Raw genomic sequence first — 25254 nt, forward strand, 5'->3', positions numbered from 1 at the left:
ATGTGAATTGATGCCCATCTACGTATGTTTATTTACGCTAGGTGTGCATAGTTCTCAATGTGTCTCAATGTGGCCATGTGGAATTCAAAAATAGTTCCACGTTCAAATTTTCACTTTCAATTCAGAAACTGCAAACTATCTAATTGACAAGAGAAAAACTTGCCAATCGACTATTTTTATACATCAAAGTCCACTAAAGTAAAAGATATAACTGGTTTGAATTTTGCGCACCTCCAATTTGACCTGGTTCGGAAATAAATCCAATCTTTTTCACTCTACTATTTCTATCGAAATATTTGTATGCAATTTACTAAACTTGCGGATATATTCGTATACTCAATAGCGTCCATACAAACACCATGCAATTCACCATCTGAGTACCTAATATTGCGAAGAGTTTAATTACTGATTAACTTTTCCAATCCGATAGCATCTATTATGCAATCTAAAGTGGTGTCATTTTTAGTCGACGTTTTAACAACCAGAAATTAACTATCTCATCGAGTGTAATTGTATTGTCTCAGATCAATCATCCATCTGATTTCTATGTTTTGCCTAGTGGGTATTGAAACAGTCTTCACTTTTAATTTTTAAGGAGCCGATAACCATTCATATGATTACCGAAATAAGAGGAAAGATCCCAAAATAAACAATTCAATTCTGACCAATTTTTATATTATTATTGTGATTTGTAATTAGACAATACTCAACAATCGAAACTTACCTCATTTTACATATTGTCAAAAATTCACAACGTATGCGACAAATATTTTATTTAATTGTTTAAGAATTTTCTCGCCCCCATATATCTATATGTATATGAGTTGTTTCCCTATGGTTATTAACATATTCATCATCACCAAAAACACATTGAAATACAAATATCATCTCAAGTGGAATTTACGTCAGCTCTACAATTTCGTAGAAAAACTAATGGCCGACACCTTCATTGATGGTTTTTTTATTGTTTGCTGAACAGTTCTCATAATCTAATATATGCAGGCGGTATATTTGAAGAGATCATCTAGTCAACTTAGAGACGAATTGCATGTAATAGACTTCAATTTGCAACAGAAATTCCACATATCATCATCAACCACGTGAATGTGTCAAAGCCCAAGAGCTCTTCTTCACTCCCAGTCCCTGCGCTTCAGGTTCATGTTTTCATCAATCATGTTCGCTGCTCTGAAACTTGATCTGGTCTTTGCACTTTCGATGAACACAGAGATTCACTCTTGCTTTCATGCAAGCACCGGAGGAAATTGATTTTACTATGGGTTCTCAAGTAATGTGGATTTATTGTTTTGAATGAATGTCCATTTATCTTCCTCAGCTCAAGATTCGCTGGGAGATCGAGGTTAGTAGTCACTTTATGATTTCAACGTGTTAGTAGATGTAAGACTCAGGTATACAATACTAAATTGAACCAAAAGGTATTAAGGAACAAATTTGGGGGGCAAATCCTTTAAGATGTAGAACATTTTCCTGATAACTGACATAGGTTCGAAAGATACATTCGGAAATCAGCGTGTTCAATTTCGCCCCAACGTCCCCATTGTAAACAAAATAGTTAAAACAGTCCATGCACTTGGTCACCACTTACTCCGATATAGTAATCAAAACAAGATGCCAATAAAACCAGTACTCAATAAAAGACACTTCAATCGGCCATTCCTTCCACTTGTCGCTCGCGAAGGTAATGTTGTTGGTGGTAAAGCTCTAATGAGTTTGTTGATTCAACACAAAATATGAACATGAATACGAACCAACTCGTATAGTTATGAGTATGTGCATCTAATGAGATTACCACGCATATTAGAGTGGTTGGTATATTCTTAGGTAACTACAGATTTTCTTCCCTGTCACATTTTATCATTGAACATTTTCAAGTTCAATGAAAAAGCAATATTTTACAGACGATCGTCAACCCCATTTGAGGTAATTACTTATTTTTATGTAATAAAAAGTAGGAAAGAAATAACACAATAACGGACAACTATGAAAATCTGACGGCTAGGATTTCGTCCAGGGCAGAGCCAACTCATCAGACGCTACCTCACCTCTACACTGGGAGCAACGTTATATTAATTCACAAACTCGCTATGGGCGCAAATTATATCCAATTTAAAAACTCTATAGAAGTTCAAACCGACTGAAACTGAACTAATTATGGCAAACCGGACCAATTGGAGAGAAAATGTCCCCTTTTTTTTCTGGTTCATCGACCCCTCTTTTTGGACCAACACCCACTACTGAAAAAAAATAAGTGACTACGGTCACACTGCTCCTTGAGCAGAGGTGAATTCCAAAAACATATAAAAATTTGTTGAACTCCGAACATATATATATTGTATAACATAAATATACAGTGATGGGTAAAAATTACGATTAGTGCCTACAAGTTTCCTATGGGGCTTAGAACTGGTCTGTTTCCAGGCCTAGTCAGCTCCTTTACTGAGTTTTCGGTCAGAAAGTTGCGCCCCTCCAGAGCTAAAAAGGTCAAATAATTGGAAAGCCTTCAATATGTCTTATAAAACCGCTAGAGAAAAGAAAAGAAATAATTACTTACAATATGGAACCTCTGACAAGACGCAGAATCATTCTGAAAGATGACCTCACTTACTACTATACTGATATTGCTCTTCAATGCAAGATATCAGATGCTCCGCCGAGATTCGATTATAGGCTGCACCATTGACTCTTCTATCAATAAATGAAAGTCCTTTCACACCATAAAACGAAAAGCAGCACTGGCTCACCGGCTGGTATACTGTGGTCTGGATGCCCTCCCCATTTAATCGCTCAATTGATCTTCCCCATACGTGATGGATCACATCCAACCCAAAAGTATTAAACTGGTATTCATCGGGGAATGTTATAGTTTACCACTGTTTCTTCCATTTAAAAAAGGCGTCTTTGCTGGACGTCGGCCATGTAATCCGCCCTGTCTAAGCCTCCGACTAACCGTTGATGCATCAATTTCTGTCCCAGTTGCATCCTTCAGCTTCTTTTTAAATGTCCGAAGAAGTTTTGAACCGATTGCCGCAGGCTGAATCTCCGCAGTAGTTTGACTTCGGCTGATATAGTCTTTTTCGGCCTTCCAGAACCCTATTTCCAGGCAGTAGACCAAGTGGCCCGAAATTTTTTTTTAATAGTCAGCTACAAAGGACTGGCTTAGAAACAAAATTTTTGTAGTGTGCTATTTTTTTCATGGAATAAGGCAATTATTTTTTGGGAACCGTCGATAAGTCGAAAATGCATGCCTGTTTTGAATATGAATATCGTCGTGGAACAAACGCAATAAAAAATGGCTCACAATATGTGCAACTTTTTAATGAGAATCATCATCATCATCATCAACGGTGCGGCGACTGGTATCCAGCCTAGGACTGCCTTAATAAGGAACTCGAGACATCCCGGTTTTGCGCAGAGGTCCATCAATTTAATGAGAATCATCATCATCATCATCAACGGTGCGGCAACTGGTATCCAGCCTAGGACTGCCTTAATAAGGAACTCGAGACATCCCGGTTTTGCGCAGAGGTCCATCAATTGCGTTCTGACCTCAGCCATACGGGTTAAGTGATCCGCCCACCTCAACCTATTGAGCCGTATTTTATCCACGGTCATGGTATCGCACATCCATCGTTATGTTGGCTACGAAATCATCCAATGTTATCCAGAGGTCCAAAAATTCTTAGGGAGATTCTTCTCCCGAACGCGACCAAGAGTTCGCAATTTTCCTTACTAAGAACCCAGGACTCCGAGGAATAAAGGACCGGCATGATCATTGATTTGTACAGTAAGAGCTTTGACCCTATGGTCAGACGTTTTGAACGGAAAAGTTTTTGTAAGCTGAAATAGGCTCTGTTAACAACCAACAACCGTGCGCGGATTTCTTCGTGATATCGGTTGTGATTTGCGACCCTACCTAGGAGAAATTATCAACGGTATCTAAATTGTAGTCGCTTCTTCTTTATTCTTCTCATTTGGCCAGTGCGATTTAATGTGGTTGGTTGGTTGGTTTTTGGTGCTGACGTTCCGACCATATATTTCGTCTTGCCTTCATGCTTCCATGATGTCGATATCGTCAGCATGGGCCAGTAGTTGGGTGAACTTAAAGAGGATGGTGCCTTTCGCATTTACCTCAGCATCACGGATCACTTTTTCCAGGGCCAGGCTAAAGAAGACGCATGATAGAACATCTCCTTGTCTTAGACCGAGAGAGAATGCAGTCCACTATTTTTCGTTGGTTTGCGAGCCCTCATTTCAGTGGTGGCCAAAATTCTTTGAGAGATTCTTCTCTCGAAAGCGGCCAATTGTTCTTGCTAAGAACCCAACTCTCCAAGTCTCCGAGGAATACACTTGTCTTGTACTGCAAGAACTTTGATCCTATAGTGAGACGTTTCGAGCGGAACAGTTTTTTAAGCTGAAACAGGCTCTATTGGCAGCCAATAAACGTACGCGAATTTTATCGTCGTAGTTGTTATCCGTTGTGACTTTAGATAGGAGAAATTATCAACGCTCTCAAAATTGTAGTCTCCTATCTTCATTGTTCTAGTTTGAAATGAGCTTACAAATGAGAAAAATCAGTACAAAGTTATTCTACATACAAATTATGAAAATATGTGAAACTCTCGATCCAATAATATTTTATCATTCTTTAATCTGAATGCATACGAATATTAAGAACAGTATATATGAATGAAAGGAAAAGTATGTTTCTCATAAATTTCCTGTAACATATCCCCTTTATGTAGGAATTGAAAAATCTACGAGTATTTCAAATTTGTCTAGTTGTCAAATAAAAATACGAGTAATATCTTTTTCTCTAGAGATATTTTATCACACCACATTCATCTCCATACAGCCGGCTTTAACCACATTAAAAACGAAAGTGATACCTAACGACAAGTATAGGCTATAAAACTATCTAGTGCTTTCTTGTATTTTGCGTTATAGTTACAGATAATATTCATATTATGAGTTATACTACCCATGTTTATACGGTCGTTGGTCACACACAAGATTTCATTACTAGTGTAATTAATTACTATTGATAATGTGTCGGTTTCTTGATAGTCTGACTAGTTGTATTTTACAGAAGATAAACATCAGATAAGGGACCTTAAATGATTTCCACTAGTACAGTTGAATTAGACTCGAAACTAAGGAATTGCTAGAAAAGTGAAAGTAAATTGACTTTTGAAAAATAGTTATTCACTAGTAGTAGGTGGAAAGTAGGGAAACAGTAGCAAGCAGCTAATTTTACATAAGATTATAGCTCGAAAGCCAATGTAGGTTTTAATATTTGGTTATTATGAAAACCCCAATTTACACTTCAACTAAATATCCATCATTATAATCCACTTATCAGAATTTAACCTATAACTTGGTGTCGATTTCGCTTTTTTGCACCTTTTTATTGAAAATAAATCATCTTTCTTCTTTCTTGTCCGCGGTAACATGATCCTTTCTCAGTGTTATTTTCGGATATAAAGTCGCGTTCAATACAGTCATATAATATCATATTACTCTCCCTCTCGAACCGTCTGGGCGGCACGCTCAAGGTCACTCTCCTCTGGGTTCCCGGGCATAGGAACATAGAAGGGAATGAGCGGGCTGACGGATTGGCCAGGCAAGGCTCTGCTCTTAGCAGTCCTTCGGCGAATACAGTCGGTGTTCCGCTGGCGGCTGTCGGGGGCCGAGTCTACTCGCACTGCCTAGCAGCCGCGGGCCTGAGATGGCGAAGGCTTACAAGCTGTGCCAAATCAAGGAGAATTTGGCCCGCTTATAACATAGCCCGATCACGACAGCTCCTGTGCCAGACGCGTGCAAATGCATTCAAGATTACGGCGGTCTGCACGGGGCACTGGCCCATAGGGGACCATGCCGCTAGGCTCGGCTTACCCCACAACTCGCATTGCCGAAGCTGCGGTGAAGGAAGAGAAACCCTCAGGCACTTTCTCTGCGATTGCCCAGCTCTGGCTAGAGTCAGGCTGCGGACACTGGGTAAACCATTATTTGGGGACCTCAGTGAGATTTCTAGCTGCAGGGTCGGAGAGCTGCTTTCCTTCGTGAATGCTACGGGCTGGCTCTGAAGATCCGAGCCGGCTGGAGTCTGCCTCCCTGCTCCCATAACAACAGTCACGGTCTTAGGAGTTTGTGGCATCAAAACGGCACACCAAAGCGCTAATTGGGCTCCTCGGAGCGGCCACTGATAACTACCTACCTACCCTAAGTCACAGTTAGAGTGGAGTCTTTCCAAGATTTTGCCTCTCTGTGTAGGACGAAAAAAAAAATTAAGACAAATAGTCTTGATGCGTCTGCTGGGAAATGTGAGCCTTGCTGGAGTCGAAAATCACCCAGTTGATCATTGCATTGGACGATATTTTCTAACACCACTGATACCTACCTACCTACCCCAATCATATTCCTCAACCAAAGGTACTTTGTACCTTCGCTCTTCTGTATATTAACTTATTTATAATCGTCATGTATTGTTTTTATTCTATGTATTTCTATTTAGACTGGTTTCCAGAAAATGTGTTTTCTTTCCTATATTCTTCCATCTTCAACAGTAGACATGCTTTCAACCAGACCCACCTACATACAGTGATGAAGTTATCCCCAATTTCGCTCCGATACAACATACCGCATTATGGAAGAGATCCACTAGTTTCTACAGGGAATTAGACAGACATTCTCCATTCGACTCCGCTACTCCCTCTGAGCATAGTGTTGGGAAGAAAAAGTTCTATGCAACAGCTCCTTTATTTAAAATGCAACCCTATCCAAACTATATATGACTCCTATCAAACCCATTTATGCAGTCCTAGGCGGACATACGATCAATTTGTTCACCAAATATCAATCCCCAGATTTCCGATGCAAGTAGACTATGTAGAAGAAAACCTCTTCCACGCCAATTTACTTCCCCGAATCATCATCTCTCTTCTAGACTAGAACCGCTTTTTTGATACCCTAGAAAGAATAATATTCTACCGCATATAAAAACATACAATTTCTCCTATCTAGGGTCGAAAATCACAACCGATAACAACTACGATGATGAAATCCGCACACGGTTGTTGGCTGCCAACAGAGCCGATTTCAGCTTACAAAAACTGTTCCGCTCGGAACGTCTCACCATAGGGTCAATGCTCTTACTGTACAGGACAATGATCTTGCGAGTCCTCATGTACTCCTCAGAAACTTGGGTTCTTAGCAGGAAAAATTGCAAACTCTTAGCCGCGTTCGAGAGAAGAATCCTCCGAAGAATTTTTGGCCCCCTACATGAGGATGGACTATTCCGTAGTCTACATAACGACAAAATCTATGAGCGATACCATGACCGTCAAGTTGTGGATAAAATCCGGCTCAATAAGTTACGGTGGGCGATTCACTTAATCCGTATGGAGGAGGACGATCCGGCCCGGAAAGTCTATAAGAGCAATATATAAGGTAGAAAAAGAAGACGAGGCAGACCCTGCTTGGAACGATGGCGTAGATCAGGACGCCAGATAGCTTTTAGGAATATCGAATTGGTGAACCTCGGCGCAAAACCGGCATGTCTGGAGTTCCATATTAAGGCAAACCTAGACCGGATACCGGTTGTTGCGCCGTTCATGATGATGATGATATAAAAACATTGTTCTCTAAAATTCGAGTCATTTGCTTCTCGATTAAGCCCCGCCCAGCCACTTAAATATTAATACGCCCTGTGGACAACCTTGGTTTGTATTCATGACGACCAAATTGGTACCTATAGTTCGAAGCAAGTCATTTCGACAGGGTAGGTTTCGTCACCGCTCGTTTCGACACTGCACGTGTCGACGCGAGAACATTTGTACATTTCATCACGAGGACCTTTCGACGCTGTTTATTTTATAAACAATCAATGTTCTTTTTGGGTGTTTGTGAAAAACCTTTCTATCACCAGTCCAAGAAACACGTAGAATTCCTTACAAAAATTTGTTGAAATTATAAAGGTTTACTCTGCTTCCTGAGCCAGGTGTTGGGTTGCATTTTCAAACTTATTCAAAATTATTTCTGCAGCATATATTTCTTAGTTCGTCGACATTTTTATTATTTGTCATTATATACAGTGACCAACGGTATATTATTACAAAATTAGCAGAATAATTGAGAAATGCCATTAACAACATTCCTGGATGGGGATCCGAGTGATCAACATGATATGAGCCCAGATAACAGATGTAATTTTTTAAACGAAAAAGGTGATTAAACTGTTTATCAGGCATTGAAACGTGCAGCGTCGAAACCTACTGGTGTCGAAACGTGTGGCGTCGAATGGTGCCGCGTCAAAACGTGTAGTCGAGAAACGTCGATTCCACATGAACCTCTACAGGTTCCTCCACTTGTCCCTTATCTAATATTTTGCCCAGCAAAAGGGCCTATATCTTCATGACTCCCTTGCGGATAAAGGCATTCCAACTGATACCGGACAATTTCGGTTAATCTTCCGTAAGCATTTCGACACTAATGTAGAAAGTTACGCATTGAAATTTTAGTTCTTATGCAATTGTTCAGAAATTTCTCCACTATTTGCAGTAGTTTTCAGTGGTTGGAAAGGTTTGAAGCGAAAAGGATTCTTTCCGTCCAACTTTTGGAGTGGTATATATCCCAAGGCTACACTGTCTCTTATGACCCTCAACAGCATATCAATGGATTGAAAATTCCGTCCCCAATAAAGCTTCTGACTTCATTCAGGTTTCACAGGAGCATTCCCTTCTTCTGAGTTGATCTCCGTCACCCCCTTTTCACTTTTCTCCGGCTCTGCTGGAAGGGTTAGGACTACCAAGAGCCTTGTTGGTATCTTTTTCCGTCCTTTAGATACCACAGATACGATTTGGTCCCGTGTCGTCGTCCCCAGTATAACGGTAAGATACATATGTATGCATCCAAATAGTCACTAACCTCGTACACGTATATAGAAAAGATAGTCAGTTCGGATAGATAACACAATAATAAAGGAATAAAAATCACGAAGTAATGAGGCAGTATTTTTTTTAATGTTAGATTGCTTAACGAATCTCCCCGTTTTATTCCCAACTATACACTTTAAAGAAAATCAGTATAGGAAATCGTGTATGTGTACGAAAAAAATCTTATTCTATAAAAGCTCGTTCTTCGTACAGGTAAAGAACTACGAGACATGAATTTCATTTTAACCTCACACAACTTTGTAATTATAATAATTCGAGAACTGTTTGTTTCAATCATTCAAGGCTCATTCGACAACCCTTCTGACCGCCATAGTTAAACAGATATGCATACATATATAGAATCAAAGAAACTGTTAAATGAACATTCAGAGTCAACATATAAAATGTCCCTCGACAAATGGTAGTAGAAAAAATAAGCAAATCTTAAAACATAAGTGTATATTACACATACCATATACACCTAAAGTTATGAATAGACGCAGTTATTTTGCCGAATTCAATTAATCTTTTATGTGGCAAGGTCGAAAAAAATAGTGCGGAATGACTGAATCAATGAAATGTAAATTCGTTTTACGCCAGGCCCCCAAGCCTATTGTGAAAATTATATAGAAAGCAAAAAATCATGAACGGACAAATAAAGACAAAGATAAGTGGATATTCAAAGATATGTATCTTTATATAGACTACTCGAATGGTCAGATTCGACGTCGTTTTTTTTCCGAAAAATAACAGCTTATGCCTCTTATAGTCCAACCTTGCAACCTTGCCGAGGTAGATAGATTTTTTAGAGTTCAAAAGCGCAAAATAGCTGTGTAAATGTCTAATATCGCCCTTCGAATTGTTTAGGTGGCTAGGCTAAGTAAAAAGCTTTGTTGCAATTTTTTTTTTCCAAAGCAAAAAATAGTTTTCTTCCATTTATAATTAAAAATCAATGCACTATTGAACATGTTTTTTTAAAACTGTTTGGTGTTTAAATATCAACGAGAAATAAGGTGAGTTAGCTATTAGTCTTCAAACAATTAAATTTATTACCATTAATAATTAAATTATGGGAGCTCAATGTAGTTAGCGATTCAATTACCCTTCACGCTCATATTTCAGTGATTTCTAGACAGAAGTTAAGAGGCATATGAGTGGTTTAAAATGGACCCAAATAAGTGGCAGCGAAAGCTCGAAAAGACCTTCGTAAATGGGATTAAACGACTTCCATGGGCTTGCCTTTTCTATCCACTTCCGTATACATGAATTTATTCTGAAATGCACCTGAGGGAAAAATTCAGATAATCAGAATGATGACCAGCAGAATATTATGTATATATATCCAACATTTCTGGTATCACAATCCATTTACATTTTAAAATCGAAACTTAAAGTTTATATAAGTCTCTAATGGATCATGACGGGGCGGTGATCAAGTTGATTGAGCGGGAGCCGCTCGATCTCGTCCGGGTTCGAATCGCGGTCATCATGCATATTTATGGTGGGCTATATAAACTTATCACCCGCACAGCATTAAATGCGATGATAATGTAACTGAAGCACAGTCTCAAAAAAGAAAAAGTGCACTGAGACTGTGTAGACACCCTTTATTGGCAAAATAGTGAAGAGTAGACAAACAGCAACTGATGAATCAGAATAGGTAGTCATATCCTAGTACTGATATCTGTGTATAAACTACATTTGAAAGTTATTGCACAAAAATAATAAGTTAAATATCTCTGCTCAAATTACGATAAATCAAAATTTATTGGTTATTCACAATTTCATGGATCAAAGTTATGCAATCTATTCAAAGAATATTAGTTGAATTAACTATTGTAACATTTTTGTAGTGGGTGAATCTATTAATTTTTTTATTAGAAAGATATAGATACATTTTTTCCGTGAAATTAGCTCAACGTATGCCGAAATTTCTATGGAGATGAATGAGCATGAATATTGAATCCATGAGATTTTCAAATTCTATTAAAAACTTCTCACTCCAGGTATGACGGCCTTTTTTACATAGAAATAAACATTATTATTGATGATTTGAAAAATCATTATCAGTGGTTCTCTGATGAAGAAAGAATATTTATTTACCGAACGGGCCAGTAAAATATAAATCCACCAACTTTGGTATTTTTCCACTTCTTTGCTGAACCATATCCTTTACCAATTTAGTCTTACAGCTTTAACCATTACCGTCTTACATTAGGGTCTTGAAAGAAAAGTACAAATAATCATTTCAGTCAATAAATTGAGCAATTATCCCACTTGGTCTTCGTAAAACAATAACACAATTTGTGCCGACAAAACTACAATCAAGACACGTATCCAAATCCATATTGACTAAATATACGCAGACTGAAATGCACAACTTATCGATTATATAATCTTTATAATCTAGTGATCAGCATGTAGCCTGGAAATAGACTAAAGTAAAAAACATGTTGATCAAATCTATTTGACTTTACAAGTTGCACAATTTTGTCCAGATTAAATCTGATAAATGTTCGTAAGTTCCTAGTGCTGGTAAATTTCGAATATAATGATAATAATGAATAATTAAAAAGATTAGAAAAAAATGTTAATCAGTCTTAATTTGTTATAAGTGAACATTTTGTGATACGGTTGGCCTCTGTCACTGTTGATTGTTATAAAGTAGAAGAATGGCTGAGAAAAGTTTGTTAGGAAAATACTTTTTTTAATTGGGAGTAGATAATTGTCTTCAGGTAAATCTTGAGTAAATTTTAGACTGAAATAAAATAGATCAAGGTTATAATAAATAAAATTTTGTTATTATGACAATTACTTGCTCAAATTTAACCACATATGCAAAACGTCCACGAAAGATTTCAAAAAATTAATTATTTGTTCAAAATTATCTCCGCTTGGACATCTCTCTCAAAATATTAATATATGCTGAAAATATTTTTCCCATGAAGCAGAAACCTGAGTGGCTGCCTCTCCCAATTGGTTAAAGTAGATTGCTGATGCAGAACTCCCTTAATTCTTACCAAAAATTTAATTCTTTCCTTTTCGAAACCGGATCACAAAAGAATTAAGAAAAACTGCAACTCCACTTACCTCGGACAAAATAGCATGAAAATTTGTAGCCCAGAGAATTGCAAATCTTTAGAGCAACACAACACATTCCAAAAGCTGCGACACAGAACGCAAACGGGGTGAAAATAAACTACTCTACTTTGGTAGCTCACGCACTCAATATGGTGTCGACATTACCACCCATCACGTCCGGGTGGCTGAGTGGCTAGAGTACCTGGCTGTCGCAGCAGAAGATTCGGTCTCTCCGCCGGTCGAGTTCAATCTTCTTCGCAATAAGAAGAATGCGCAACACGATTCCAGCTGGCCAAGCTCTTCAGCATCTCTCTGATGTTGTCTGAAGAAAGCTCCCCTTTGTCTGCATAAGGCTGCTGACGAATTCCGTCCCTCCTCTCGCAAGAGAAAAATGTCTGTTCACCGTCGTCTGCCACTTCATTGCCGAACACAAAATCAGGAGATCGCGCCTTCCCAATGCTGTGCAGGTCGTACCTGAAAACCTTCGTGTCCGCTTCGAAGCCGGATAAGGAAGGAATCAATCTCACCATGCATTTAGTTCAGCCACGGTGTAAATTGTCGATGAGCCGCGCAGTTCACCTGCCCCTGGGCTCATTTTGCTAAGAGAGTTGCCACTCAGTAAGCGTGCATTAATGTTCTTCACGAGCAACCACCTCTCTTAACTTTTCGTCCTTACGGCGGTAGAAAGCTTTACGCTCCTTGGCAAGGGGGGGGGGCAACAGAGATCACTCCCGCGATCACCATCACGACCGGTTCTGAGACAGTGCGGTAAAAATACACCACTCACAAAGCTCCTCGTCTCTGCACTTGAACAAGGCGCTTACAATGCACCTCCTTGTCAAGGGTATCAGCCCATACATCCGCGCCATAGAGCAGAACCGACTGCTTTACTTCCATAAGAAGACGTCTCCTAGATGATATAGAGCCCCCAACATCCGCAATTAGCCGACTCAAGGCCGCAACTCTAGCTGCAGCCCTGTCTGCTCCTGTTTCGATTTGCTCGAAGTCTTCAAGTCGAGCATTAAACCAATGTAGTTAACCGCTGGCTTTGACTCTATAACCAACTCGCGGATCGATATGAGACGCAGGGTCGGAATTCTCCTCGCCTCTTCTCCTCCTACTTCGGTTTTTTCCAGCGCAAAGCTGAAACTGTGAGCAGTTATCCATCCGCTTACCTGTCGCATCAATATGCCAAGTTTGCTTTACGCCTGTTCAACAATTCGTCCGCAAACAAGTGCTGCAACCTCGTCTGCATAACCGATCAGGCGCAACTCTTCTGCCATGTCGAGTCTCAGCAGACTATCGTAGAAAGCGTTCCAGAGGTCCGGCCCTAGAATGGATCCCTGTGCTATTCCCGACTGGATTTCCATCCTCCTCCGGCCCTCTACCGTCTCAAAAAGCAGCGAGCGATCTTTCAGGTAATCCCTTAATATCCGCAAGAGATAGCTTGAAACATGGAATGAGTTTTCTGATGTGCCTAGCATATCTGTCCATCTTACGGAATTGAAGGCATTTCTGACATCAAGCGTTATGAGGAGCACTATTCGTCGAGATTGGCGGTTGGGTGGTTCATCTCGTGCTCTGAACCCTAGCTGCCTTGGGGATAAGTGCCCGTCAGCGAGAATCGCTCCATCGAGTCTACTCTTGATGAACTTCTCGAGCATTTTCCCAACCGTGTCAAGCATACTCAGCAGTCGGTATGCAGACGGGAGCTCCGGGTCTCCTTTAACCTTGCTGATTAGCGCGAGTTTGGCCACTTTCCAATTTGTAAACTTCCACCGGGATGCCATCAGGATGTGGCGCGTTCTTGTTTTTCATAGTGAGAACCGCTTCTTCCAGTACATAGCAGGCTTATCGCCGCTGGGGCCCCTCCGGGGCATGGAAGCCTCACACACCGCCGTTATAAGATTCATCGCTGAATTCACGACAGTGTCAGCTGCGACGCCACCACCCCTCGGGAGCGCCCTCCAGCGCGGCTCTGCTGCTCCAAGAGCTTCGACGAACTTCCCGATGTTCACCCTCGCAACATTCCACAGGCAGGAGGAGCGTTGCGTTGGTGCTCACCGGCAAGTAGCGTCAACCACTTCGAACGCGATGTACTGGTAATCATTTGCCGAGAAGTTTTCTAGGACTCGCCACCCGTCCACCGATGATGCCAGAGATTCCGACGTGATGTGAGGAATGCAGGGGTAAATGTTTCGGTACCCGTTGGAAGTGTAGCGAGCATATCGTCGATTCTGCCAACACTCTTGGCCTTGTAAACCATATATTGACAAGATAGGGTTTACTAAACGGTCGACTCATCTTCCTAATCATGTAGGGGGCCAAAAATTCTTCAGAGGATTCTTCTCTGGAACGCGGCCAAGAGTTCGCAATTTTTCTTGCTAAGAACTCAGGTCTCCGAGGAATATATGAGGACTGGCAAGATCATTGTCTTGTACAGTAAGAGCTTTGGCCCTTTGGTGAGACGTTTTCGAAGTAACCGTGTTTTCGCAAAAAAGGAGGAAAAATCATCTCATTCGAGCGATTGCCGACCATTATTATCGCTGCAATGCATTATTAGAGAGGCTTAAACACAATCTGATCTAACCGTGTGTCACATAAACTCATCTGGTATACGAGCCGATTATTAGCCAAAAATTTGCTGAATGTTACCAGTTTAGTACCACCTTATCATACCCTCAACTCTTAACATCACTTATTTGGTTCCCAAATTTTCTGCACGTGGGATTCACAACATTTGTATTCATAAAAACAGGTTTGAGAATACAAATAAATTAGGAGATCAAAGCTTGAAAAACTGCGAATTTCATCTAGATCATAATCCTCATACAATGTGATTATGAGCCAAATACATAATAAAAATATAATAATGAAAAAGAAAGCTCCATTTCAATTATGTAAGCTACAAATCCAAAGGAGATAGGCGAATGTTAATACGACTACCCCATACGAATCCCAATAATAAAAGTATGCATTTAAAATCTATCTAAAACTGAGTTAGCGCTTATTAGTATAAAAACTTCAATTACGGCTCTTGCCATTCGGGGATTATTTCAGAGCCGCATTTTATTTCTTGAATCAATATAAAAATTCATTAGCTTATTTTATATGAAAAGACTGCAATATGTGTAAATTGTATAAATTATGTCTTATTTATTTACATTGAATCTCGCAGCGCCATTCTCTCGACATTCAGTTCGATTTTTCGTTAATGAAAAGTGTCTGCTCATGTTGAAACAGGTGATGCAAAACAATTTATTCGCTCTTAATCAATATTTACTTGCACCAGTAGTTGCTTTGCCATAACTCTGTAAAAGTAAGTAAGGTGGTGTGCATACATATGTATATTTTCCATAATTTGATTTCGAAAAATAAGAATTAACATAACATTACATTTATATCTATTTCAAATCATCTTTTAGCAATTCGCTGCTTCCCGCTCATGACTGGAGATATGGAGACGTATTACATCTTAAACAACGCGTGAACTTCGCATGCTTCATATTAGAGGCCAAATCTTTCCTAAACCAATCTATGTAATTAAAATAAAAAAAAATACTGTCAGCACTACTATCGCGGAAATAAGTTTAACTGACGAAGTATGTCAAATTAATTGATGAAATGAAGACAAATTGATACAAATGCCATTTTCTGAATAGTTCATTAGATATTTGGAATATTGATTAAGACTTGAATACAGCACAAAATGCCAGTAGCAAATACAAAAATTTTTTATTGCTAATTCATAGGCGAAGCGGTTAAAGAGTCTGCCATTTTCTTTGTATATTTCAGCAAATTATTCCGAAAATTTTCGACCATAACATCACGAAAATTGGCAACAACATGGAAATTATGAAATATCATTCATGCGATGAATAAAATTCGTTGACTAAGTAATAACGGTTTTGACAAAGAATTAAAAAAATAATAAAATCAATACCAAATATAACCTCGTAGCAAATAGTTTAATCACATTACTAAAGTGAAACAAAGTTCTGTAGATGAACAAAACCTCAAAATACAAGGGAAAAAACATCACTTTTAATTGCATCAAAAGCACTAAATTCATTAACTACTTCCATCAACCTGTTTCTCTACAACCATCGGAGAGAATATCAGCGCGTGCCTATTATAACAGCTTGAAAAAGTTATCAAATTTGGATTATGCTGGTAGCTCTCAGTATGAAAATATCGATACCCATAGGAAATCCATGCACGGATGAGACTCTGCTGAAGCTTCATTATCTTCACCATTATTACTCTACATATGACCACCAGCAAAAAATACTCAAGCCATAAATATCATTGCAACTGTGAAACTATTCCAGTACAGGTTGCTTCCTACGATACAGACTCTAGGAAGATATTCACATAAGCAAGCGAATTTGTAAATCAAGTTACTCGCTTGAATCTTTTAAGTTTTGCAATGTTACCAATGAAATTCCTTAAAGTTGTTGAACTTATTAACGTTAGCATCTTACTTGCGTAAACAATTCTTATCAGTTGCACAAATTATGTTCTTTTCCATGTCATTATTATGTCAACCTAAGAAGTTTATCGGAGAATTGATGAATACAGATTCTTAAAGGAAAGTAACATCTGCAATACACTCATAAATCGTCAACTAGACACCGTGGTTGACATTTTTTCGCCCAGTTTAGTATGAAATCGAGAATCCAGTATCTGTCTATCCATAATAGGTAAATTTCTGTTCATATCGCCCACGAATATAAAGTGTACATGCAAGCTGAACCTTTGGATAGTTCAATGAAGTTGATTAATCATATCTAGTTATATCTTTCTGATAAATGTTTTTTGTTCGATTGAGAACATTAGGGATAGTTTGAGATTAAACGCAACTGACTGGAAGCGCAGAGAACATAACAATCTAAAAATAGAAATAAAGAATAGGTATAATTGGCTGAAACATCTGTTTTCTTATAGTTAAATTTATATGGAGCAATATACATATATAAAGAAGAACTCCAGATAAAAGCAAGACTCAACAGGAAAAAAAGGTATTAAAGGCTATTAAATTTATGAAATATATGGAAACTATTAAGATATGTTACAAAAGACTAATATATGTTTTTTCGATGGCCAGAAGACCATCCTCCTAAAGCGTTGGCAAAATTGACCTTGAAAGTCCGCCCGTAAATATTGAAGCTCCACTAAAGAGTTCCACTAACACCTTCTTGCTAGCCACGTTGCTAGTCTGGCTCGGATATAGAGGAAGCGGTAATTTGGACACTTCAGTCCCTCATGTATCATTCAATAAAAACTCCACAGGTCCTTATACCGATGCGTGGGGCTGCACAGGGACCTGAAAAATAAGCAAACAAACAAACAAGGGGATATCATATGAACGTCTTTTGCTATAATTTTAAGCTTTAGCTCGCGTGTAATATTCTGATAATAGGTACGCGCAATATTCCGATTTTTGTTTGGTTTTCAAGTTCCTTTGCGGCCTTACATATCATTATAAGGACACATAAAATTTTGTAGAACGACACATAAGGGACTGAAGTGTTCAAATGACCTCTTCCCCCATTTTCGAACCTTGCTAATAAAGAGACAAACAGGTACGTGTCGACGGAACACTTCAGTGGAAATTCAATATTTCCAGGCCAATTTTACCAAATTTTTTGGATGTTTGGGATAGCCTCCCCCTCTTGACGGTCGTCGACTACTCAGATGATCTTCTGGCCATCGTCCAATCAAATAAGTCGCGACAATATACTACCGCACGCATCGTTACTCTGATGTAAGGGGAATATGAGAAAGGGGTGATGTATCTCATTCATAGCAGCATAAGAAGTGAAATAATAGCCGAAATTATTCACTTGGCTAGCAAATTCATGAATTTTAACTACCTTACAAAAAAGGAAACATCTGGACAGAAGTAATGCAATATCTAAGGTATGTGGTAAATAGCTATCTCTTCTTAAAATTACAAATACCTAACTGAAGTCACATTAGCCAATAAATCAAAATTAAAAACTAATTCAAGCAAGTTTTACCAACTCCGCTTAATCACCAAGGAGTCAATATCACTTAATCATTATCAACAACAACTTGCTTGTGTATCCTTTTTGTTTTGCAACAATTGCTGCCAACCTGCGACAATAGTTGAAGGTGTCTGGTGAGGAACAATTCGAGCATAAGCTTCTTGCGATCTGGGCTTCAAGGTCAATATTAGATGAGATATTGTACCATTTGACGTAAAGGCAAGAAAAAAGGATAATTAACAAAGTCACTCTGCACCAACTACCAAATCAAATAAAATACATATGTTACTTATAAATGAAGAAACTCCGAGAATACTCAGCAAACTGCCTAAGCCTGACCAACATCTGCAACATTACGAATAACACCCATTGAGAAGTACATGTCAAGTGTGAATCATAGGCAAAGAGAAAGAAAGGCCCCATAGCCATGGGCTAAAAGGCGTAACCACAATTTAGCTGCAAACAAAAACGTTAACGAAAACAAAAATTTTACTTACGGTTACGCGACAAACTACAGACCTGTTTTGTTATGTTACAATTATTCCATGTTATCTTGTCTGTTGTGGATCGTATGCTATATTACGGCGCCATGTACTGATCATTTCACCTAAACCCCGAGTGATCTTCTTGGACCTCGATACGAATTTTTAACGGTTGTTTTGTTTCAATCCGTACAAATATGCGTGGTACAAGGTGCATATGATAGTTTGGCGAACTAGTTCTTCGGTGATAATGCATAGATCGGGGGCTATGGCCATTTCCAATATAGCATGTCTGCTGGTGGATTTTCATCAATATTGCGAAAATTTTCTTTTCAGTCTGGCTCAGTGTCTTGGGCAGGTTTCCTTCACACTTGAGTGTTTGTTGCGCTTGTATCTGTATCTAATCTACTTTTTCCTCTTTTTCCTCAAAATAAATGCACTTTACCCAGTGAATATTATCTCGGAGTTTTTAGGCTTTATGTCCGAATGTACATAACTTGCTGTGTTTACTTCACATACACATATGAGCAGAACGCGGCTTTACTGGAAATTGGATTACAATTTGTCAGTAAGTAATGTACATATTATATTGCGTACATACATATGTAATACGTTTTAGATTATTTTCGACATAATTTAACTTTCATATAAAAGACGATGGTGCATTGTGAATTGACCGTAGTTTACTTTAGTTCTTTACTCACTTCGAGTCATACATAATAAATCTACACGCACAAGAAAATGGCAGCGAAAGTAAGGATATATATTGATAATAATTGGTTTTTAGTATAAATACCAAGCCAGTGCATTCCAAGTAGTGAAAATTTGGATTATCCTTGAATCCTTGTAAAGATACAAGTCAAAGTCGTATGTCTCTACGATTTTGACTTCACTAATAGGAAAATGGCAACATTAGTTTTCATTAAAGGATCCACATCTAAATATAAATTACAATAATCCTAAACTGTAAGGATTACAGTTCTCTAAATAATCTTCTCTATATCCTTAGTTTATAGCCGTTCTTGCACTGATCGCAACCGTCAGCGCGGTGGAATATTCTGCGTATCATGCTCCCGTCTACGCTGGATACCATGCAGCCCCAGTTGTGAAATATGCCGCCCCCGTTGTCAAAACCATCGAGTATGCTGCACCAGCCCATTACGACTTCACATATTCCGTCAACGATCCTCACACTGGAGACATCAAAAGTCAATCAGAATCACGGAAGGGAGATATCGTTCATGGCCAGTACTCTTTGGTTGATCCCGATGGTTATCAAAGAATTGTTGACTACACTTCCGATCCACACAATGGTTTTAACGCCGTCGTCCGACGTGAACCTTTGGGACACAAGGTCGCTTATGCCGCCCCTGTTGCCAAGGTTGTTGCTCCAATTGCTCACTATGCCGCCCCGCTAGCTCATACCTACCACTATTAAAAGATGTAGTCGTGTGTAATGGCATATAGTGCACGTGCGCTTTTTTCGCGCTCGTAAAGGACAGTGTGCTTGTTTCGCGAGTTGTTTTCTTAAAACAAACTTTATTATGTAAAGTGTTACTTATTAATATTATGTTCTACTTTTACCTTTTTGTAAATAAAACAAAAGCATGAAAAATATAAAATTTGTTTTGAATTGTGGCGCTATTATTGGAAAATGTGGTGTTTTTAAGATGTTTCGCGTTTTAGTAGAAGTAAAGGACTAAATTGACGTCAAGTTGCCACCAAGCTGGGCTCAACTTACCGGGAAGGAAAAAAAATCAAATTACGGTTCCCAATCCATATTATATCAGGGCCTTAAAGTGTGTTGAAGCACTTAATTCAAGACCGTTACGGTACACTACAGTATATTGGATAAGGAAACGTGGTCAGCATTGCCCTCGCGGGTGATTATTGCCCTGATTTGACTCAGGTACTCATTCACAGCTTAATCAGCTGGTATGCAACAGATAGTCATGATAATCCCTCTATCACCAGCGAGATTTGAGCCGGGACCGTCAGCAATGACAGCCTAGTGCTCTTACTACGGAACCATCCGGACAGTCCTCATTGTTGACCAATCTAAATGCAGTCAGCTCAGAACTTCCGCCAATTCTGTATTCGGAGCCATACTCATAAATAATTTCCGCATTCTGACATGTTAATCGGCGAATTAAAATAATCTCTATTCACCGGGACCAAGCCTCCGATGAAGAGGATTGGCAAACCGCATTCAAATAGGACAGGGGCTAAAGGAGAAGTCGATACCAACTCTAACTTGTATTGTGTGTATGTGTTTTTGAGGTAGCGGAGAGGCAAAGTCCATAAACACTCAGACCCAAGCGGTCCATTGTTGTTGATTCCCCCGTCTACCGGAATATTCCTGATTCGTATATAAATTGCAGGATTTCCATTAGTGGATGTGATGCTACAGTTGTAGCACATCAGCACCAAAAATCCAATGTCTGATGTGTCCATAGGCGGGGCTCACACATAGAAAATGCTCCGTGGATTACGATTCCTCATGACAGTATGGATACGTATAATATTGGAGATTTCCTATTCTAAACATATGCCTATCTAGTGAATTATGGCCACTCAGAATGCCCACAATACTTCTGGAAGTCTTCCTACTTTTCGACAGGATAAACTTTACCGTATGTTAAAAATTTAGTGTGTTTAGCACAGTATTAAGGCTCAGCCATCTTTTATTACGGGGAACCCGTTTCCAGTTTTTGATAGCGGCGTTAAGCAATGCTGCTGACAGGCTCAGCCATCTGTCATTACGGGGAACGTGTTCCCAGTTTTTGATAGCACACCCCAATTGCTGGTTCCACTCCGGATATGGGGGAAACTCAACTCTCTTTTCCTAAAGCATCCGAAATTCAATTTGCCTCTGTATCACAATGATCGGGTATCCAGAGTAGTTCCACCGTATTCAATTTAGAAACAAAGTTCAATGGATGTCTAGATTCCCGAACGAATTTTGAAGTGATCAAGGGACTGTTCAACGGCCTCAATACTGCTTGACTATCGCTACAGATTGAGATGCATCTGCCCTTCAACCGCTCGTCAACCATCTAGGTTGCCACCCTGAAGATCGCATGTACTTCATCCTGAAAGACCATTATATATTATCCCAAGGGAAAATGCCACTTCTCGCTTTTATTCGAGAGGTAGACTCCTGCTCCAGAACCCTGTTCTGTTTTTGGCCATCGCTGCAGGAGACGATAGTATATCCTGAGACGAATCCTTCTGGTTAGTTCCAGTTTTCTCCTCGAGATTCGAGGTTCAAGGTAACTTCATATCTTCTTCTAAACAGATGTATGTGGGGCCGAAAGCTATAAGACATTACGAAAACTAGATCCAGATTCTCTTGATGACCCGTTCAATGCTCTGTGGCCCCCTCGTCCCTTGTTTTCCCGTAGATCTAATCGAATTAATCTATGAGCTCTCATTGCAGTACTCTGAACAAAAAAATCCAAGGGCAACAAATTGAGTAATGCATTCAGATGCCGGATGTAATACATAGTTCCTTGCAGTGTGGCTAGTTAACAGTGAAAACTCTTTTGTTTCACCTTAACCTACCACACTATGAATACATTAGCGAACATCGGCCTAATAATAGCAACATATGTGCGTATCCATATTACTTCCTGAGGCCTAAGTCCCCATGTCGAGGCAAAGGACTGCCTCGTTTCATCTTTACCGCTACATATTTGTTCCAAAGAAACTTCTTGTCTAGAATAACCCCCAGATATTTCACTTCCTCGGAGAGTTGAAGGGTTGCACCCCTTATCTCTGGAAGACCATTTAGCTTCCTCTTTTTGAAATAATACCATCGTGATTGCAGTGGTTTAGCAAATGAATTTTGCTTAACTCTGTAAGCAAACCTAACTTTCAATCTGCACCGGACGAAAACTATTTGACTTCGATGACGGTAGTGCAATTAGTTTATTGGTAATTTTGTATACTTTTTATACTTGTAAAATGCCTAATATTACTTCCGTTTGGGGAGAAGTATACCTCCTAGTTCAGTAGTATTCAGTAGTTTTCCAAATTCTATTTATGTGACTAAAAGTGCCAGGGAACTTCCCCAATATTATTATTCTACTATAATCGTTTCATTTTGCTTCACATTCATGTCACTGTTGTTTGGGATTTTCTGCAGAGAGTGACATAACATACCGTGTTTTAAAGAATAGCGTCTTCAATTTCGCTTCTTCGCTGACTCATCAACTTGTAATTCTCCCAAAGCATCATTTTTCAGTCATTTTCGCATTATTCTAAAATTAGCCTCATCTAATTCTTATTAGTAATTATACTTGTTTTACTTATTACAAAAACCACCAACTCATTCCAATCTTTTGCACACTCAGTCATGCATCGTAGACAATAAGGCATGTAAAATTTCGAAAAACCCACATAACAGGTACTTGGCCTGCACAAAACCACGGAATATCTGAAGTGGAGTCAAAGACCCTCAAAAGCATCTGATTCATGAAAGTGAAATGGTGTTAATACACCATGGTGGCAAAGAATGTGATAGGAAATTCTTAAAAAACAAGGTTTCGATTTCAGGAGTCCCCAAGTGAGGCATGATCGGTTTAAATCATATATGACATCATTTTCAAGAAAGATTGCAGCCCAATAGTTTACATCTTCTACTGGATCGACCGTCATATTTTTTGTAACAAAAAAAGTGAAATCGTATATCAGATAATTGGTGATCGTAATGCGACAGAGTGATAAGGCAAACTGTTTTCCAAAGAAAGTTAATACCAACAGTCACGAAAAAATTACATTTCCTACATTCAAAAGTCTTTTATTCAGTTTTTTTTTAAAGCTAATAACATTATAAAAGTATATATGTACAACTAACTTAGTTTCTATTATCCAAAAGAAGGAAAAGTCTACTTGCTTTTAATTGTAAGGAAATAACATGGCTTCTATTCACTGTTTGTAACTCGGTGTCGTTGGTGCATCATAAGGACCATATGATTCGCCTTCTTTCAAAGAATAAATTGACTTTCCTTGGATCTTATCGTTAGCATGTTCTTCAGTACCAACTGAGTTATGGCTACTTAATGTTGTTTCTAACCTGGGCGCAACAGAAGAAACCAATGGAGTTTGAGTGGGGTATATTAAACTTGGTGCAACAAGGTTGGTCTGAATATGTTGAACCGGATTAATCGGTGTAAACCCTGTAGCCGCAGAGACAGCGTTAGCAAGTTCTCCAGCATAATCTTTACTATGAGCTTTTGTGTATTGAGCGTACACTGTTTCACCAGAAAGAGCTGGTGGTAAATATGACTGAACAGGAATAGTTTTGTAACCTTTGATACCAACACCAGTGACATAACCTTCATTCTGACCAGCATGATGGTAAACTTGGGCATGGCGTAAAGGAATGCCATAATTCTGAACAGCATCCTGGTAAACTTGGGCAGGGCGTAAAGGAAGGGTGTAGTCGTAGGCATTGGAAACTGGAGCAGAATGGGATGTTGTCCTATATTTTGGAACCAAAACAAATCTGGTCTTTTGTGGAGGTCGCTCCGAGTTAGCTTGATCGTTGTACGCTACAGGAGAGTACAAATAAGTCGTATAATCTGAGGGCTTTCGGCCTGAAACTTGACTAACACCTCCTAAATGTTCTGAATCAGCGGATGGGGCAGAATAAGTCAGAGACCTGTATGCAGGAGCAGATGGAGTAGATACTCCTGGATTTGATGATAAATGAGATGTCGTTGCATAAGTGGGTGTAACATAATATTGAGATGTTTTTGGTTGTGCTGAAGATTTTGGCACAATATGTACAATATCTCTATTGACAGGTCGAGCTTGAACTGGAATATCTTTGATGACTGGTGCAGTGTAAGTAAGTTTTGCATCTTGCGGGATAGGCTGAGGAATTTTTATATCAACTGGTTCTCTCCGAACTATAGCATTAAATCCAGTGTGACTATCAGCGGTATATTCCACAATACGTCTATATCCATCTGAATCAATCAGTTCATATCGTCCTTGAACAGCATCTCCATTACGAACCTCTTTCTGACTTTTAATGTCTCCCGTATGTTCATCGTGAACTTCATAATTGAAATCATAGGCGGCAGGTGCGATTTGACCGTACTCTATTTGTCTATAAACTGGAGCAGGATTTGATTTCTGAGTTTCATAATCATGAGACACTGCTTCCTCTGTTGAAGAAGTCACCGTGACGTAATCCACCTCAGAAGCAGCAGCCGCTAAAGTTAATGAAAACAACCCCAGAACGGGTATCCACTGTGTCTGCAATGTAAATGATTTGTACATTCTGTTCTTGTTCTTAATAAACATTTAATTACCTTGAATACCATGTTAAACCTAACTAAAAATTATCGCAACGGAATAAAGTATCTACTTCAAAAGAAAATACGAATTGAACTGTACCTTGAAATTTCTCCTCCGCTACTTTTATATCTCCTGCTATTTCAAACTCTCACTTGACACATTCACTTATTCCAACATATCAAATCTGTGATTCAATATCCGTATTGTCCAAAGCCATTCATTTCTTAGATTTCTTTCTGAATTAGCAAAAAAAAATATGATATAACCCACACTAATCGCCTTTTGCATATTATTAGTTCGCATTTATTTTATTCTTTTTTTTGCTCATACCATTCGGAATTCCATAAGATCAGCTTGACATGTAAGTATGGCTCCAATTATTTTCAGTCTAATTCAAATGCAGTAGCCCAGCTTTACATAGCA

At 39.0% G+C, this 25254-nt stretch overlaps 2 protein-coding genes across 2 annotated transcripts; one reads left to right on the plus strand and one right to left on the minus strand.

Moving 5' to 3' along the window:
- The first annotated feature begins 19164 nt into the window (after positions 1-19164).
- On the plus strand, positions 19165-20144 carry LOC119651588 (cuticle protein 7-like). Its single transcript, XM_038055235.1, has 2 exons — positions 19165-19275; positions 19532-20144. The coding sequence occupies exons 1-2, from the start codon at positions 19264-19266 to the stop codon at positions 19958-19960; spliced, it is 441 nt and encodes a 146-aa protein (XP_037911163.1). The 5' UTR covers positions 19165-19263; the 3' UTR covers positions 19961-20144.
- Positions 20145-23363: 3219 nt separating this feature from the next.
- On the minus strand, positions 23364-24924 carry LOC119651833. Its single transcript, XM_038055629.1, has 2 exons — positions 24846-24924; positions 23364-24789 (listed from the first exon to the last, which is right to left on the minus strand). Exons 1-2 carry the CDS (start codon positions 24855-24857, stop codon positions 23452-23454), a joined length of 1350 nt encoding a protein of 449 aa, XP_037911557.1. The 5' UTR covers positions 24858-24924; the 3' UTR covers positions 23364-23451.
- Between the last annotated feature and the right edge of the window lie 330 nt (positions 24925-25254).

The sequence above is a fragment of the Hermetia illucens genome, chromosome 3 (assembly GCF_905115235.1).
Source record: "Hermetia illucens chromosome 3, iHerIll2.2.curated.20191125, whole genome shotgun sequence".
NCBI classification, from domain to species: domain Eukaryota; kingdom Metazoa; phylum Arthropoda; class Insecta; order Diptera; family Stratiomyidae; genus Hermetia; species Hermetia illucens.